The sequence below is a fragment of the Lipomyces doorenjongii genome (genome assembly GCF_038497915.1).
Source record: "Lipomyces doorenjongii strain NRRL Y-27504 unplaced genomic scaffold V1508scaffold_18, whole genome shotgun sequence".
In the NCBI taxonomy this organism is placed as follows: Eukaryota; Fungi; Ascomycota; class Lipomycetes; order Lipomycetales; family Lipomycetaceae; genus Lipomyces; species Lipomyces doorenjongii.
In genome coordinates, this window is record NW_027118085.1 from 101556 (window position 1) to 116166 (window position 14611).

Sequence of the window (14611 nt, forward strand, 5' to 3'; positions counted from 1 at the left end):
AACGGTGCTAATTGGTACCGCTATCCTAGTTTCTTTGTTTGATCTATGACTTCGATGCTTTAATTATTGGCCCAGGACCGCTGTGGATATTGCCAATTACCTCTTCGAAAGGTGTGTGAATAGCCGGCAAGCGTTCATAGGTCCCTAAACTTTTCTTTCAGTACAAAATATTAACATGTTTTAGTAACATTATACAATAAACTGTATCCCATTTTGGCTGTATATTCGTCATGAACTCGGATCGACGCCAAGGGTCTGGCGCTGGTGGCTTCCAACAGAGACCCCAAAATCAAGGCGGCCCTCAAGGGAGGCCAAACATTCCCGGACCATCATCGATCGATTGGGTCCTCGGTCTCAAGGTCAAGATAATGACTACATTGGACGACATTATTGTTGGACGCGTGTATGCATATTGCACATTGACGAATACTCTGACAGTGCTGGAGGATGAGACGCCTCTTCGAGCGAAGCCTGATGCGAAGGACTACCGCATCTTGAAGGTTTCGTTCATCAAAGATATTGCCGTTCTTGAGAAGAAGCCCGAAGATACGACTGAAGATGACGCGGCACCTGCAAATAGTCGGAGCGGTGGACCATTTTTAAAGGCCACACCGCAGATTGGGCCTGTTAACATCAATAGCGCAGTGCAGAAGATCAATAGCGCTGCTCGAGCAGCTGGACAGATTTTGGCTCAGAGAGGTGTCGGAGTAACAAAAGATGCTCAAGATTTATTTGATGCTTTGGCGAAAACGTATGTGAGTCCTTACATTAAGTTGAAGGTAACCTAACATTTGTATAAGTCTGCCCGTTCGCTGGTTGGACAAGTCGATCCTTGTCCTTGAAGAGGTGAAGATCAATCCTCCATACACTCCTGAAGCATGTAGCGCGAAGTCCGACTCGCCTGCACTGGCTCGAGTGAAGAAAGTGGTAAGTTTTTTTTGCTACTCCTAGGTTGACAATTTTGTTAGCTAAGTACTGGTGTGCGCAGGTTGAAGGCGAAAGACGGCGACTGGAAACACTGAAACAAGCACGATCTGAAACAAATGAAGAAAGGAAAGGTGGTTAAAGGCTTAATTTGAAGCGACATCTCAAGATTTTTATGTCATATGTTTTTGGAGGTTGTTTGCCATATAGTGTTTTGGTACTATATCACGGGACGGATGTCCGTGGAATCGAAAAAGATTTTTGGACTTGATTGAGCTTTACAATTGGCAGGAGCTCTCCAGTGATTAATCGTTGTCCACCTGCTCCTGTAAAGCATAGGCGGCCTAATGGTGGTCTGGTATCTAAGAGTTTCTGAAATCCAAGGCGACCGCAGTACGTGGATTACTGCTAATGGAGCATAGCCAAATGATTACTAGTAAGTGACGTGTAAGTTATGTCGACAATACAAGGTTGTGTAGACTTTACGACTGTAGCATGAAGTATGCTTTTTGTACCTTGATGGACCCCGATGACGAAGGGGGTAAGGGCACTGACAATTCCTTGCTAACCCAACGCGATCGCCTCATCATCGCTGGACGTTGATTCATGCCCAACGTGCGTGATTAGCCTCGCGTAGCTGCTTAAATTCGTCATATCCCTCATGCTCCGCTCACATCTATGTATTACTCAGTAGGCGCCATATCGAATCAGAGGAATATACTATTTTGACGCTTTGTTTGATAATAGTATTGGGCATGAACAAGGACAGACTGCAGTTCCGGTCACAATCGCTTTATCAGCTGCTATCCTGTTGATCGACACGCGGTTTAGATGCGATCTAACTTATTTGCAAAATGACGACTGCTCAGCCTCCATTATCTAGTAATCCACTCGTCATGGCGCGTGGTCCTCCAAGTAAGTCTCTACTTGCTCTCCCGGACGAGCTATTCATCCCAATATTTATACATCTCGACATACCTGATCTCCTTGCTGTGTCGCGAACAAACAGACGACTACGCAGGCTAGCACTTGACACTCAGTTGCATCACTTACGGCTAAACGTATATATTCCATTACGCTTAAGTACATACTTGTCATTGCGACCCACAGAGCACGATCTGTTAACGCGGCATATCCTTCGGTCACCGTTACGTCTCGCACATCGATTCCACGCTGCCGCTAATGGCCTGCGGCTCGCATTCGCTCGGAATTCATTGAGAAGAAAGCTCGCACTTAGGCCCCAGCTGAATGAATTGATACAGAGAGGCGTGTATCCAGCTACTGATGCACGCGTTAGTCCTGTCTTGGCCATGAGATGTAAGGCTCTAGAGAGGGAGAAGGTTCGTAACTTGCTGGAACAAGAACTGAAAGACCGTATCTGGGAGCGAATACGAAGCGTGATGGGTTGTAACGAGAAGGATAAGCAGGAAAGCGTACGAGTTCTCGTAAGTCGGTATTCGCAAAGGCGACGCGATGACAATATCTTTGAGAGGCGTAGGCGCGAAGTGCGGGAAGCTCCAGCAAGGGCTAAAGTGTATCGCTTACGTCTGTTTTTCGAACGTATTTCTTCAGGTCAGAAGGTCTCGGTTGCGGTTGCATGATTGATTATGTGATCGGTAGGAATAGGCGACCGATAGGATTAGGTGGAAGTAGGATTAATTGGACGATTCGATGGGTTATCAGGAAACGGTGAACTGGTTGGTACTGGACTTATAAATTTATGGATCAATGGTATGCGGAGTTCATAGTTCGGATTTTGTTTGGTTTTGTTTCTCAGCGTTTTTCCAAGTTTGTTTATTTCTCTTCATATATTAGTTCGTTCTCTTGGCATTAAATTGGCGAAACCTATTCAGTACCGCACATCAGGGCAATTTGTCACCACCAATATAATGTGTAATGCAACACAAATACATGCAATCATACAGATCCACATCTCACGCCGTAGCCTCTTCCTCCTCATCATCTTCGCTCTTCTTCGCTAACCCGAATTTCTTTAACAGCGCATCAATTTCCTTTGGCTTCCATAAATGGCAAAAAACTTTTCCTTCTTTATCCTTTCCCACAGTGGCAAATTCTACTTTCTCGCTCGTAAGCGCGGTTGCATCCATAGTCTTGCTTAACACCTTGATCGCAAGCTCGCACGCCTCTGCAAGAGTGCAATCCTCTTTGTAATCTTGCTTGAGAAGTGTTTGAGCCGTAGCGTTATTGGCACCGACAGAAGTCGCTTTCCATCCGCCGTAATTACCCGAAGGATTTGACTGATAAAGTTGGAATTCATATCGCGAATCATACCCGGCGTATATAAAAGAGACCCCAAATGGACGCAGGCCTGTGAATGCGTTAGTCACCAAGTCAATTTTCTACCTGATCGTCTGAACTAACCTCCGTGCTGAGTATATCCCTGCTTTAAGTCACATAGGCGGCGAACTAACTGTTCACAAGGTATATCCTCGTTATAAAGTCGGAGATAATCCTGAGCATACACGCGTGAGTAGTTCACAAGGATGCTGGCATCAGAGGTTAAACCCGCAACAGCGCAGATCATATTGCTACATATCATTAGACTCATCGTCACGTGTAAGTCAATTTGATATACACGAACTTGTTAATTGTGTATAGCTTTTCAGCTGAGGTATCTTGCTCCAACAGCTTCGATGTCACTTTCCGTTCCGCAGCCAGCACGATCCCGTCCTTCGCCAGCACACCAATCGAAGTACCGGCATGAGAGATTGCCTCTAAGGCATATTCAACCTAAAAGTCCTCAATATTAGCATTATTTCGGCGGATCAGTGGATAGATAGCGGTAGAATACCTGGTATAATCTGCCTTCAGGCGAGAAGATGGTTGTGCGGCTATCGTATCTTCTGCTACCCATTGTTAATCTGTATCTTATACTAAATCTCTAGATTTGTAAATAAGTCTAGCTGATCTGAATTACGACCGGAAGATGGTCGAGTGAGACGTTAGGTAATAATGAAGAGCTACGTGTAGGGAATTCGAATGCTCTTGAGTAGGACGCGGCTTGTCAGCACCGTAGGCGTCAGCACTTATAAGCGTACTTCTCAGACCGCAATGTATATACGAAGCGTGGCCAAATCAGTATTAATCTTATGTTCAGTGAGGTACATAGCGAAGCTTCCGACATTACGAGATTATAGTACGTAGGAATAAGTGCATAAAGATTCTCTGTGAAGTCTTAACTGTCTAGAAGACGGATATGCGTCGCGATCCGCCATGAACAAACCGGCCAACCCATCGTCACTTCCATTACCACCAGGATGGACACAACATATCGCTCCTTCGGGGCACTATTACTATTTCAACAAAGCGACAAAAGAGTCAACCTATGAGCGTCCTCGGTTACCCGTAGTGCTATCTCCACCGGCATCTGCAAAACCATTTTCACCTGCGCCGTCAATTTTAGCACATCAGCGGGATCCTGAGCGACCTAAGCAAGAGCATGCAGATTTGCAAGCGGCATACGCTCCCGGATTTCCACAACAACAGCACCGTGATGAAGGACAACACCGTCATCGAAAGCCGCGCAAACGTGAAGTGCCGAAGTTATTACGGCCGCTGTCGCTTGAACCATGGCTATTAGTCGTTACCAATCTCGGGCGGCCGTTCGTTCATAATGTGCGGGAACGAGTTTCACTCTGGCTGCCGCCACCGGAGGTGCAAGCCGTTGTCGATACAATCCCAAGAGATGAACTTATTATGATGGTTGCGAGATGTAGGGGGTTCAAAGGCGGTCGAGATGGCGCAAGGAAGCTCGTCAGAAACGTCAGTGTGGACAGCCAGAAGGGCACTCAGATACCTGTGGAAAGTCATAGGGACGAGAGTACTGGTGATCAACAATATTATGATGCCGGAGATCTGGATGACGCTGCGCTGCTAGCCGAGGCGGAAAACGCTGCCACCGTAACCACGGGCATTATACGACAACGGAATCGTTCGCCGTCTGGCTCGGAAGAGCAAGAGTCGGACGAATCCGATGATGGGACCGAGTCAACATCAGAAGAAGAGCAAGATGAATGGGACGAGGGTCTAGTTGAGTTCAACGAAGACGATATTGAATGGCAGATCCAAGCCATGATGGAAGAACATCCGGAACTGCTCGAGGGTGACGACGCCGAGAACGACGATGACATCCCGTATGAGGATCGTGTAAAGATCTTTAGGGAACTTTTGATCGATGCGGACGTCAATCCATATTCGCCATGGGATGCGGCAATGCGGAAGATTGCGAATGACCAACGATACATTGCCCTGGAGACGTTGAGTGAACGAAAAGCAGCATTCGAAGATTGGTCGAAAGAGCGAATCACCGAACTAAAGGTTCAGAAGGCAAATGAGCCGAAATATGATGTATGGGATCTTATGTTTGGACTATTTGTTGGGTATTTACTGACCTTCGTAGCCCAAAGAACAGTTTCTGGAATTACTGCGACAATATGCAACTCCGAAATTGTTCTATCAAGAGTTTAAACGCAAGTATCGAAAGGAGCCTATTTTCAAAGAAACGAGTCTCACGGACGGCGAAAAGGAGAAGATATATCGTGATTATGTCAAGAAGAAATAACTGTATAGATGCCGTATGGCTTACGATTTTAGCTTGGGTTTCGTCGAAAATGTATGTATAGCATTGAGATATTCTCTTTCAACCGGAATTCAATAAACCTGACGCCACGGAAAAAAATTGTATACCAAATAATAACGACAAATAATATACACGAATTACACGAAGTAATCCGTTGAATTTCCAAAACTCCCAACCCAGTCCATAAACTACAGTATGTCACTAATAATCATTGTCACACAACCTCTCTTTCTTTCTCTCTGGTAGTTATCTGTCCTTCTTTGCTTCCATAGCGTCTTGTTCCTTGCTCCGCGTGCCTGGTGCACTAGTCGTTGCCATCAATGAGGAGGGAGGACGATCATTCTCTTTATCATCCGTCAAAGCGATAGCATCAACATCGTCGTCGGCAGCGGTATGCTGGTCGGCCTTGACCACGCTGATATCGTTTTGAGGGCTCGCGACAGGACTAGGTGGTGTCGAGCTGTTCTGCCATGTGGCAACATCTGACTGCAATTTCCCCAGCTCCTTCTGGAAGCGTCGGCCGAATACATCGATATAGTAAGTTGCTCCGTTATACGATGCGACCATGAAAATGGTGAATACGAACGCGGCAGACAAATATTTGCTATGGTACCATAATGGACAAGGGATCATAGTGAGCATTTGATAACCGAACTGAATCATCGTGAACGCAAGGACGGGAAATGGCTCCGGCAGACCGTTGACGAACAGTCCCAATTTAGTGTCCTTGTAGCTTCTGCGTAGCCATTCAAAGCTTGTGAGATAACCAGCCTTTATCTTCTCCTTCCGTCTGACTGTGATAAAAATATGATAAAGCGTCTGCCAAACGGCGTACCAGAAGCTAGCCCAAAGCATTCCTTCCCACAAGTTTAACGACTTCAGCTCGGCAGCACCAGCGAATCGTCTGACTTTGTAGTCGTCATCTAGTCGGAAATGGATGCAATGTAGCACAACTGGCGGTAAAACGTGAATAAACGCACTTGTCGTCTTGTCAATACTATGAAGGACGAGCGAGTTTCTCCACGTTATAACCGCCCAAGCCAGGGTGCCATACGCTAAACAATATGTGGACAAAAACAACATCCGCGATCCGGGAAATATCCACAACCACACTAACAGCAAAATATTCACAAAATAGCATAGATCCGCAAGGAAATACTGATAAGACCGTTTCCGATAACTGTATATCCGAATTGGCATCAAATAGCACATTTGTACGGAGTACCATACGTGAAACCATTCTGGGTGGGCACCTAGTAAAAGACCGGACGCAAATACGTTTCCCAATCCAAATGCAAACGCCAGCTTCTCTCTTTGACTGACGACTTGAGCATCTTCCCACTTTGTCTCAAAACGTGAGAGCGACGTGAGAAACCGCCTTTTTAGTCTGTCGATATCTTCTTCGCGACCACGTAGGACACGATCTCGCTGACGCAGGGCTAAGCCCTTGATCTCGCCGCCCTTTCTTCGCACTGTATAATTAATCTGATTGATTCTCGTAGATAATGCCAAATTCTCTAAAACATCGAGGACGGAGAGTCTGTCAAGAGGGACCTCCATTGACGGGGTTTCTGCACCGCCATCGATGGTGGATGACGCAGACGAAGTCGAAGCCGACCGCGAGAATCTCCTGAGGTCCGTCGCGAGGAGTTCGGGTGAGTTTCCGACAGATAGCTCCGACATTGCCCAGAGTATGCATATAATTCTGAGTTAAAATACGTGAATATGAAGGACGACACTGAAGTCGTGGTAAGTAAAAGATTGCTGTTAATCAAACAACTGCTTTTGAAATGGTGTCTCATAAAAAATGTGTGCCTTAATTGATATATCTGCCAGTGGGACAGCAATTAAGTGCCAGGTGGTGAGCATCTGTTGCTGTCGTGAAATACAGGCAATGGGATCACAATCAAATCCACAAGACTGTTCTCCTTTCCCACGTGCACCCGACGCCGCGCCATCCAAGGGTCTTTTTAACGAGAAAAACCAATTTTCCCCAGACTCAAAAATTCGCATTCCTGAAAACTGAGTTCTCATCAAAATCCAAACACCTTCACCAAACTTGCACATCACAACTTACGGTAATACTACATTTAAGGCCCATACCCCGCAATTCGCAATCACTGTTCGGTAGTTGGCTGATCCAAGCCGTCCAGGATGCCGCCAAAGCCACCTTTGACGCCCGGCCCTACGCAGACGCCGTCATCAGCCGCGGGTACAGGAGGCAGCTCCTCCGCATCGGGAATCCCTCATGCGCCAGGTATCCCACGACCACCCAATGCACAATCGTATCCATCGACACCGACAACTCCAGGAGGACCACATGTTGGGACCGGTGGCGCATCGACAGCTTCCGCTGGAGCCGGAGGCACAGTTGGATCGGGCACTGTAACCCCTACAACACCTGGAAACATTGGAGGTACACCTTCAAACACTCAGTCGACTTATACTCAGGCTGATCTCAATCGCATTGTGCTGGAATATCTTTTAAAGAAGGGTTACTCAAAGACAGAACAGATGCTGAGAATGGAAAGTTCGAACGCGATGGGTGGTACTCCGTCGCCACCATCGGCAAACAATGATACGAAGACAAGTCAAGGTACTTTATTAAAGAGTACCACAGATGATCCACAGCTTTACATCCGTGCGTATGTGTCTCTCCGTGATTGGATTGAGACCTCTCTTGACTTATTCAAGGTATGCCAGTATCTGTGGACGTTTGACTGGCACCGCTAACAACAGCAGCCCGAACTTCGCAAGCTCCTCTTCCCAATATTTGTCCATACATTCTTCTACCTTATCCAAAAGCCCGACACAAAGCCACCTCCTGATACAAGTCTCGCTCGGAACTTCTTCGACACATATTCAGGCGACCATTCAATCCTGCACGGTCACGATCTGCAGCTACTGTCTGGTCTTACACTCCCCGAACACCTACAGGAAAATGAAACAGCGAAGCTTTACAGGCAAAACAAGTACAGGCTCAATATTTCACGAACTACGTTTGACCTTCTTCTACATTTCTTAGACGAGAACGAACGTAATGGCGGGCCGGTGACAATTAGATTGATCAACCAGTATATTGAGACGAACGTAATACCATCACGGCCTGATCGAAATGATGCTAGAAATCAGACACTTGGTGATGATGAGGGTATACCCGGACACATCACTGGACGGGAGACCAGATTTAACCAGCAGACGATTAGGCTTGGGAAATTCCCCATGGACGAGCGGATGATCAGGGAGGTCGAACTACGACTTAAAGAGGAGGATAGCAGATCACAACAAGAACACAGTGAGCTGGGAGTTGTCCCAGGATCCAAAACACTTATGCAAGAATTTCAAGAGTTGCACAAACAGGAACCAGAAGCAGACGCTCCAGTACGGGATATACTGCCACTGCCGCCATTCAACGGCGCGGACGTGGAAGCTGAGATTGCCGCTGTCAAAGATGCTAGAAGTAGGCTAAAGATTGGTCCAATTCAAGCGTCATTACCAAGTGTTTGCATGTATACATTTCACAACACATATGACGGCTTAAATTGCTTGGAATTTTCTGAGGATTCGACATTGGTCGCGGGCGGTTTTGCAGATAGCTATGTGAAGGTCTGGAGTCTTAAGGGCGAGAAGCTACAAAGTGTGGTCAAAGGTATAGTTTCTTTGCCAATGCGATAAATTGCCGAGTTAATGACTGTAGGTTCAACGCCATCTCCTAGCAAGCGACTAGTTGGCCATGCCGGTCCGGTCTACGGTGCTTCATTTAGTCCCGATAATCGGTATCTGCTTACCTGTTCGGACGACAAGTCTGCGAGACTTTGGTCTATGGATACGTACACAGCTCTTGTGTCTTACAAGGGCCATAACCACCCGGTGTGGGATGTTACTTTCAGTCCAAATGGCCATTATTTCGCTACAGCATCGCATGATCAGACAGCTCGACTTTGGTCATGCGACCACATCTATCCGCTTAGAATATTTGCGGGTCATGTTAGTGATGTCGACTGTGTAACATTCCATCCGAACTCTACATACGTGCTGACTGGATCGAGTGACAAATCCTGCCGGATGTGGGATGTCGCGAAAGGAACGCCCGTTCGTGTGATGTTGTCGCATCACGCGCCGGTGTCGTCAATCTGTGTATCGCCTGATGGTCGGACTCTAGCGTCTGGAGCTGACGATGGGTCTATTATTCTTTGGGATTTAGGAACAGGCAAGCAGATTAAGACCATGCGCGGGCACGATAGAAATACATCAGTCTATTCGCTGTCATTTAGCCGAGAGGGCACTGTGTTAGTTAGTGCAGGCGCGGATTGTAGTGTACGAGTGTGGAATGTGAAGGGTGGAAGTACGATACCGGCGAGCGCGGATGGTATTGTCGGAGGGATTACTGCAGCGGTCTCCGGTTCAACTGCGTCGTCAGGTGCTGCCGATGCTGACAAGGTTTCCAGCGCGATACCAAATGGCGTCGTGACGACTGCGACTGGGACAGCTCAAGGCGTTTCGGCTGGGTCACAAAAACAAAGAGCGTCGATGATCGGTCGTCCAGCGCCGGTTGTCGCGACGGGGGATCAGATGGCAGCGTTTATGACGAAGAAGACGCCGGTTTATAAGATAAAGTTTACCAGAAGGAATTTATGCTTGGCAGGTGGCGCGTTTATGGGAACGTCATAGATTTGGCTGGACTAGCACGACTATTGTATAGATAATTGTATAATTTATTGATTTCTTCTTGTGACATGTATTATTTAAGTTGCGGTGGTTTTGGTTACGTGAAATAAAGGACGTCTAGTTTGTCTAATGGATAGTGTCAGATATGCGTGCAACGAAGCACCAAACACATACTACACGTGATTGAGATGAGTATTTTATAGAACGACAATCAATGTGAATGCCAGAGCCAATAGATGTTTATACATGGGATGCACTCCATGACGTAATGACACAACTACTCCGCCTGACTTCAACACAGTAACCTCCTCTAACCATCTGTATACCTCATATTTTTAAATGTCTAATTTGCAGTTCTATTTCATTTACCTTAGTTCATTCTGTTCGTTCCTTTCGATCCATCGGCCGGTGTCGGTTTCATGTTCGTCGAATGTTCGAATGCTGACTGCCCGAACACCTTTAACGTCTTTCGCGACCGCGTGCTTGACTAGTTTTGAAATCTTGTTCGCGTCCTCGAGAGTTACGACATTTCCGTCCTTCGGCGATACCCGCAGATCGACTTCGACCGACATTACTGGTCCAGACTTTACGCCGCGCACCTCCAAGATTTCGACATGACAAAGCGGATTGTCCTGCATGGTGACATTAGCAACGGCAGCACGCGCTTGGTCGAGAATATCTTCCGGCATGCTATGATCGACGATCTCTAGCACGGCTTGCTTTCCCGACGCGTATCCCGCCTGGAGGATGACCGTGGACACAAGTAATCCGCCGGCCGGATCCAGCCAATCCAGATGCAAGAAATGACTTCCCGTGATGGCCACGAGTGCGACAATAGAGGTCAAGCAATCGACGCGATGGTGCCACGCGTTGGCCGCCAATACCGTCGATTTCTTGTCTTTTGCGATCTTCATGGTTGCTTGAAACAGCCATTCTTTTATCAAAATACTACCACCTGCCAACCATGCCGCGTTCAGATCCGGCTGGTCGTGCGCGCCATGTGAGTGCGAGTGGCCGAGTAGGGAGTGTAGAATGCCCTCGTGTGCGTGTTCGGCGGTCTGCACGGCCGCCATGATCTCGTCAGCAGTGAAGATGTGCGAATACATGCTCTCTGCCGCGTTGACTCCGATGCCGAGGCCGGCGACCATGAGCATTGCGGATACGCCTAAAGATCCCAGGGCCTCGACTTTGCCGAATCCGTTAGGAAATGCGGACGTCGGTCGTTTGAGAGCGACCGATACGGTTCCTAGCGTGAGAAAGTCGGATAGCAGGTCGGATAGAGCATGCGCGGCATCGGCCATGAGCGCCTTCGAGTTGAAGATGTATCCACCGATCCCTTTGACAACAGCCATCCCGAGATTGACCCAGAGGCCTATTCGTGTAATTCGAACTCCCGGATCGGTGACATCTTCTGACAGGAGAAGAGAGCTGTCGTGAGTGTGAGAATGGGAGTGGAATATTGAGTGGCTGTGTGAGTGCTCGGGAGTGGTGTGTGAATGGCCGTGCTCACTGTCGCGATCATGGCTGTGGACTTGGTCGTGTTTGTCAGTGCTTGTGTTGAGTGGGGAGCGGGATGAATGGAGTTGTCGTGAGAGGTTATTTCGGTTGCCGTCATCGCCGTGGGCAGTTTTCGACAGCGCTGCCACATGAGTGAATGCCCATCGCGCCTGAGATTGCCGTGACTTTGATGAGAGCAGGCGCGTAGTAGGACGATATAACAGCAGACCACAGGACTGGGTATGCCGAAGCATGTTTCGTTCGTTCTGGTAGTATTGATTGTAGTTAGTCAATGGTTGGAGCAGCTGCAAGCTGGAATCGCCGGAGCAGACCACTGCGGACGCGAAGTTGACGAGTTACACTGATCCGGAACTGAGAGTGATCTGAGAGTGAGTCGCAATCCAGCAGCCTTGACTCGATAACGAAGACACTTGCGCGGGCTCGTGTCAGTGGGGTGATTTCCCTTCCCAATCCGAATCCGAGTCGTGTACCCTGGAAAGTATAACAATGTTTGCCAATGCGAGATGGGACAGTCGAGTGAATCGATCCGGCGGAAATCCACTCATTGACTTCGATATATCTCAGCTACAGAAACCCGTGCGTGCCAGTCCATATACAGCGTGAAATTACACCGACGGTAACGCGAACTACAAATTTAAATCCAACGCACGAGTCTATATCGATGTGCAGATCGCCGCCGAGTAGCCGTATCATAGAATAAATTTATTCAAACAAAAAAAAATTCAACTATATATATATATATATGTCGGTCGAACTGATTCCCAGTAACTCAACCGAAGTATCCTTCGTCCTCACCAGGCGCCCAGCAAAAACCCCTTCCTCTTGCATCAAATCCCTACTCAAGAATAAACCAAACGATATAAATACCGCTTATTCATCCTGGCTACAACCGACGAGTCAATTATTCGTGAACTAAAAGTCCTGAGTACGTGACAATTGCAGCAGGATACGTGCGTGGTCAACAAAAGAAAGGAAAATTGCTCTCGTCTGTGGCCGGATAAGATGATGAGCTGTACGCGCGCATCGTGACGGTTGTGCATTATTGCCCTAGACCCTTTCGGTTAGGAACCTCGCCGGGAACCGATTTTGAAATCAATGACTCGAAGCAACGAAGTACATATCGACCGCGCCCTGCTATTGAGCCCTCTCGTTGAGGTTTGAACGGAGAGGCTTGTCGAGATCCAATTCGACAAGCGTTACGAAAGAACATAGTTGCGGTTAAGACCAAGAATGGCTGCAGAAATTCCTCTCGGCCTCGCAGACGCCATCAAATTCGACAGCGAAGATCCAATTGCGTCTGCGCGACATGAATTCTACATTCCAAGCAGAGCGGAAATAACTCAGAGTGCGTCTGTACCTTTTGCACGGTTGGTCAAATGTTAACGACTTTAGACGAGAAGATAGCGAGCCCGGACGCTCCAAGTGTATATCTCTGCGGTAACTCACTCGGCTTACAACCTAAACTAACCCGACAACTGATTGACGAGGAATTAAATGTGTGGGCCAAAAATGGCGTGTACGGACACTTTCGACATCCGAATTCCCGCCCGTGGGTGACGATCGATGAAACAGTGACGTCCACGATGGCGGCCATTGTCGGCGCGAAGAAGGAAGAAGTCGCGGTTATGGGTACGCTTACGATGAACTTGCACATATTGATGGCGGCGTTTTATAAACCTGTCAAGGAGCGGTATAAGGTTATTATCGAACACAAGGCGTTCCCGTCAGATCATGTGAGTGTGTATATATCGCCATGCAGGAAGTTGTGCTGACAATGATTCAGTACGCCGTAGAGTCTCAAATTCAAATGCACGATCTCTCTGTCGATGAAGCTCTTGTGACTATTACCCCCCCAGCAAACTCGAAGGTCCTGCCAACGGACTACATCATATCTGTGATCAAAGAACACGCGTCAACTACCACTCTTCTCCTGCTTCCTGGCGTCCAATACTACACTGGCCAGGCGTTTGAAATCCAGAAAATTACTGCATATGCCAAATCACTGGGAATAATTGTCGGTTGGGATTTAGCTCATGCGGCAGGGAATCTGGAGTTACGTCTACACGACTGGGACGTGGACTTTGCCGCCTGGTGTACGTACAAGTATTTAAATGCCGGGCCTGGCGGAATCGCTGGCTTGTTCGTGCATGAGAATCAGAGTAAACGGCCACGACTTACGGGATGGTGGGCGCATGAAGTTAGAAGTCGGTTTACAATGGATAATCGTATGTATCCGGTTCACGGTTCACGGTTGATGTACGAAATCGCCGCTAATTATACGGATAGAGATGAAACTACAGCCTGGCGCCGCTGGGTTCCAACTGTCGAATCCTTCTGTTCTGGACACTATCGCGTTGCTGGGTAGTCTTACTGTGTTTGGGAAGTACACCATGAAAGCACTCCGCGCGAAATCCGTCGCATTGACAGGTTACCTCGAGACCCTCCTCCTCTCCCGTTTTCCAGACAGGCCATTTTCGATTTTAACCCCGTCGGATCCGGAGCAGCGAGGTGCACAGTTGAGTTTGGCCTTCGAGTCCGGGGTGATGGATGAGGTTAATAAGGTCTTGCAGGACAACGGCGTGACGTGCGATGAGCGCAGGCCAGATGTGCTTCGGGTTGCGCCAATACCTTTGTATAACTCGTTTGAGGATGTGTGGGATTTTGTTGATGAGCTGAGGAAGGCTGTTGATCTCGTTCTTGCGAGGCGGAACGTTGAGCGTGGACTAGTTTAGTTAGATTTCGATACATGGCGCAATTGATCGCATTTCACGACGTCGTACCAGTCGTAGCGTAGTACTTTATAGATAGTGTCGTAGGCGGTTTTTTGTGTTGAGCACTGTGACGTGGAGCCTATGTGAAAATACTCATAATAGCTCTATCCGAAGATTTGCCCATCGCAGT

General features: G+C 47.8%; 8 protein-coding genes across 8 annotated transcripts; 5 read left to right on the plus strand and 3 right to left on the minus strand.

Annotated features, from left to right (window-relative positions):
• Positions 1-230: 230 nt before the first annotated feature.
• V1508DRAFT_353171 (anticodon-binding domain-containing protein) lies at positions 231-951 on the plus strand (the record flags this gene model as incomplete). Its single annotated transcript, XM_066936875.1, has 2 exons — positions 231-751; positions 801-951. 2 exons carry the CDS (start codon positions 231-233, stop codon positions 949-951), a joined length of 672 nt encoding a protein of 223 aa, XP_066796395.1.
• Positions 952-1778: 827 nt separating this feature from the next.
• On the plus strand, positions 1779-2525 carry V1508DRAFT_396878 (uncharacterized protein; the record flags this gene model as incomplete). Its single annotated transcript, XM_066938123.1, has 1 exon — positions 1779-2525. The coding sequence occupies one exon, from the start codon at positions 1779-1781 to the stop codon at positions 2523-2525; it is 747 nt and encodes a 248-aa protein (XP_066796396.1).
• Positions 2526-2653: 128 nt separating this feature from the next.
• Positions 2654-3914, minus strand: V1508DRAFT_461282 (nucleophile aminohydrolase). The gene is made up of 4 exons (XM_066942802.1): positions 3737-3914; positions 3527-3675; positions 3307-3473; positions 2654-3253 (listed from the first exon to the last, which is right to left on the minus strand). Exons 1-4 carry the CDS (start codon positions 3797-3799, stop codon positions 2859-2861), a joined length of 774 nt encoding a protein of 257 aa, XP_066796397.1. The 5' UTR covers positions 3800-3914; the 3' UTR covers positions 2654-2858.
• A 29-nt stretch (positions 3915-3943) lies between these two features.
• V1508DRAFT_415614 (uncharacterized protein) lies at positions 3944-5669 on the plus strand. The gene is made up of 2 exons (XM_066940092.1): positions 3944-5292; positions 5345-5669. The coding sequence occupies exons 1-2, from the start codon at positions 4159-4161 to the stop codon at positions 5504-5506; spliced, it is 1296 nt and encodes a 431-aa protein (XP_066796398.1). The 5' UTR covers positions 3944-4158; the 3' UTR covers positions 5507-5669.
• Positions 5540-7428, minus strand: V1508DRAFT_415610 (uncharacterized protein). The gene has a single exon (XM_066940091.1). The coding sequence runs from the start codon at positions 7205-7207 to the stop codon at positions 5771-5773; it is 1437 nt and encodes a 478-aa protein (XP_066796399.1). The 5' UTR covers positions 7208-7428; the 3' UTR covers positions 5540-5770.
• A 129-nt stretch (positions 7429-7557) lies between these two features.
• Positions 7558-10376, plus strand: V1508DRAFT_85553 (WD40-repeat-containing domain protein). Its single transcript, XM_066943079.1, has 3 exons — positions 7558-8218; positions 8267-9173; positions 9222-10376. Exons 1-3 carry the CDS (start codon positions 7679-7681, stop codon positions 10193-10195), a joined length of 2421 nt encoding a protein of 806 aa, XP_066796400.1. The 5' UTR covers positions 7558-7678; the 3' UTR covers positions 10196-10376.
• V1508DRAFT_455257 (cation efflux family-domain-containing protein) lies at positions 10253-11943 on the minus strand (the record flags this gene model as incomplete). Its single annotated transcript, XM_066942609.1, has 2 exons — positions 10253-11743; positions 11876-11943. 2 exons carry the CDS (start codon positions 11941-11943, stop codon positions 10558-10560), a joined length of 1254 nt encoding a protein of 417 aa, XP_066796401.1. The 3' UTR covers positions 10253-10557.
• An 847-nt stretch (positions 11944-12790) lies between these two features.
• On the plus strand, positions 12791-14503 carry V1508DRAFT_415618 (pyridoxal phosphate-dependent transferase). Its single transcript, XM_066940093.1, has 4 exons — positions 12791-13055; positions 13103-13443; positions 13494-13935; positions 13997-14503. Exons 1-4 carry the CDS (start codon positions 12941-12943, stop codon positions 14440-14442), a joined length of 1344 nt encoding a protein of 447 aa, XP_066796402.1. The 5' UTR covers positions 12791-12940; the 3' UTR covers positions 14443-14503.
• The last annotated feature ends 108 nt before the right edge of the window (positions 14504-14611 follow it).

Bases quoted from the DNA above. Each gene is read 5' to 3' on its own strand.
- V1508DRAFT_415610 (XM_066940091.1), bottom strand. From the start codon at position 7,207: ATGTCGGAGCTATCTGTCGGAAACTCACCCGAACTCCTCGCGACGGAC.
- V1508DRAFT_415618 (XM_066940093.1), top strand. From the start codon at position 12,941: ATGGCTGCAGAAATTCCTCTCGGCCTCGCAGACGCCATCAAATTCGAC. The intron at 13,444-13,493 runs GTGAGTGTGTAT...ACAATGATTCAG, and splicing joins AGGCGTTCCCGTCAGATCAT to TACGCCGTAGAGTCTCAAAT. The intron at 13,936-13,996 runs GTATGTATCCGG...TTATACGGATAG, and splicing joins TCGGTTTACAATGGATAATC to AGATGAAACTACAGCCTGGC.
- V1508DRAFT_415614 (XM_066940092.1), top strand. From the start codon at position 4,159: ATGAACAAACCGGCCAACCCATCGTCACTTCCATTACCACCAGGATGG. The intron at 5,293-5,344 runs GTATGGGATCTT...TGACCTTCGTAG, and splicing joins CAAATGAGCCGAAATATGAT to CCCAAAGAACAGTTTCTGGA.
- V1508DRAFT_85553 (XM_066943079.1), top strand. From the start codon at position 7,679: ATGCCGCCAAAGCCACCTTTGACGCCCGGCCCTACGCAGACGCCGTCA. The intron at 8,219-8,266 runs GTATGCCAGTAT...TAACAACAGCAG, and splicing joins CCTCTCTTGACTTATTCAAG to CCCGAACTTCGCAAGCTCCT. The intron at 9,174-9,221 runs GTATAGTTTCTT...TAATGACTGTAG, and splicing joins GCTACAAAGTGTGGTCAAAG to GTTCAACGCCATCTCCTAGC.
- V1508DRAFT_461282 (XM_066942802.1), bottom strand. From the start codon at position 3,799: ATGGGTAGCAGAAGATACGATAGCCGCACAACCATCTTCTCGCCTGAA. The intron at 3,676-3,736 runs GTATTCTACCGC...GAGGACTTTTAG, and splicing joins CTGAAGGCAGATTATACCAG to GTTGAATATGCCTTAGAGGC. The intron at 3,254-3,306 runs GTTAGTTCAGAC...ACGCATTCACAG, and splicing joins GGGATATACTCAGCACGGAG to GCCTGCGTCCATTTGGGGTC.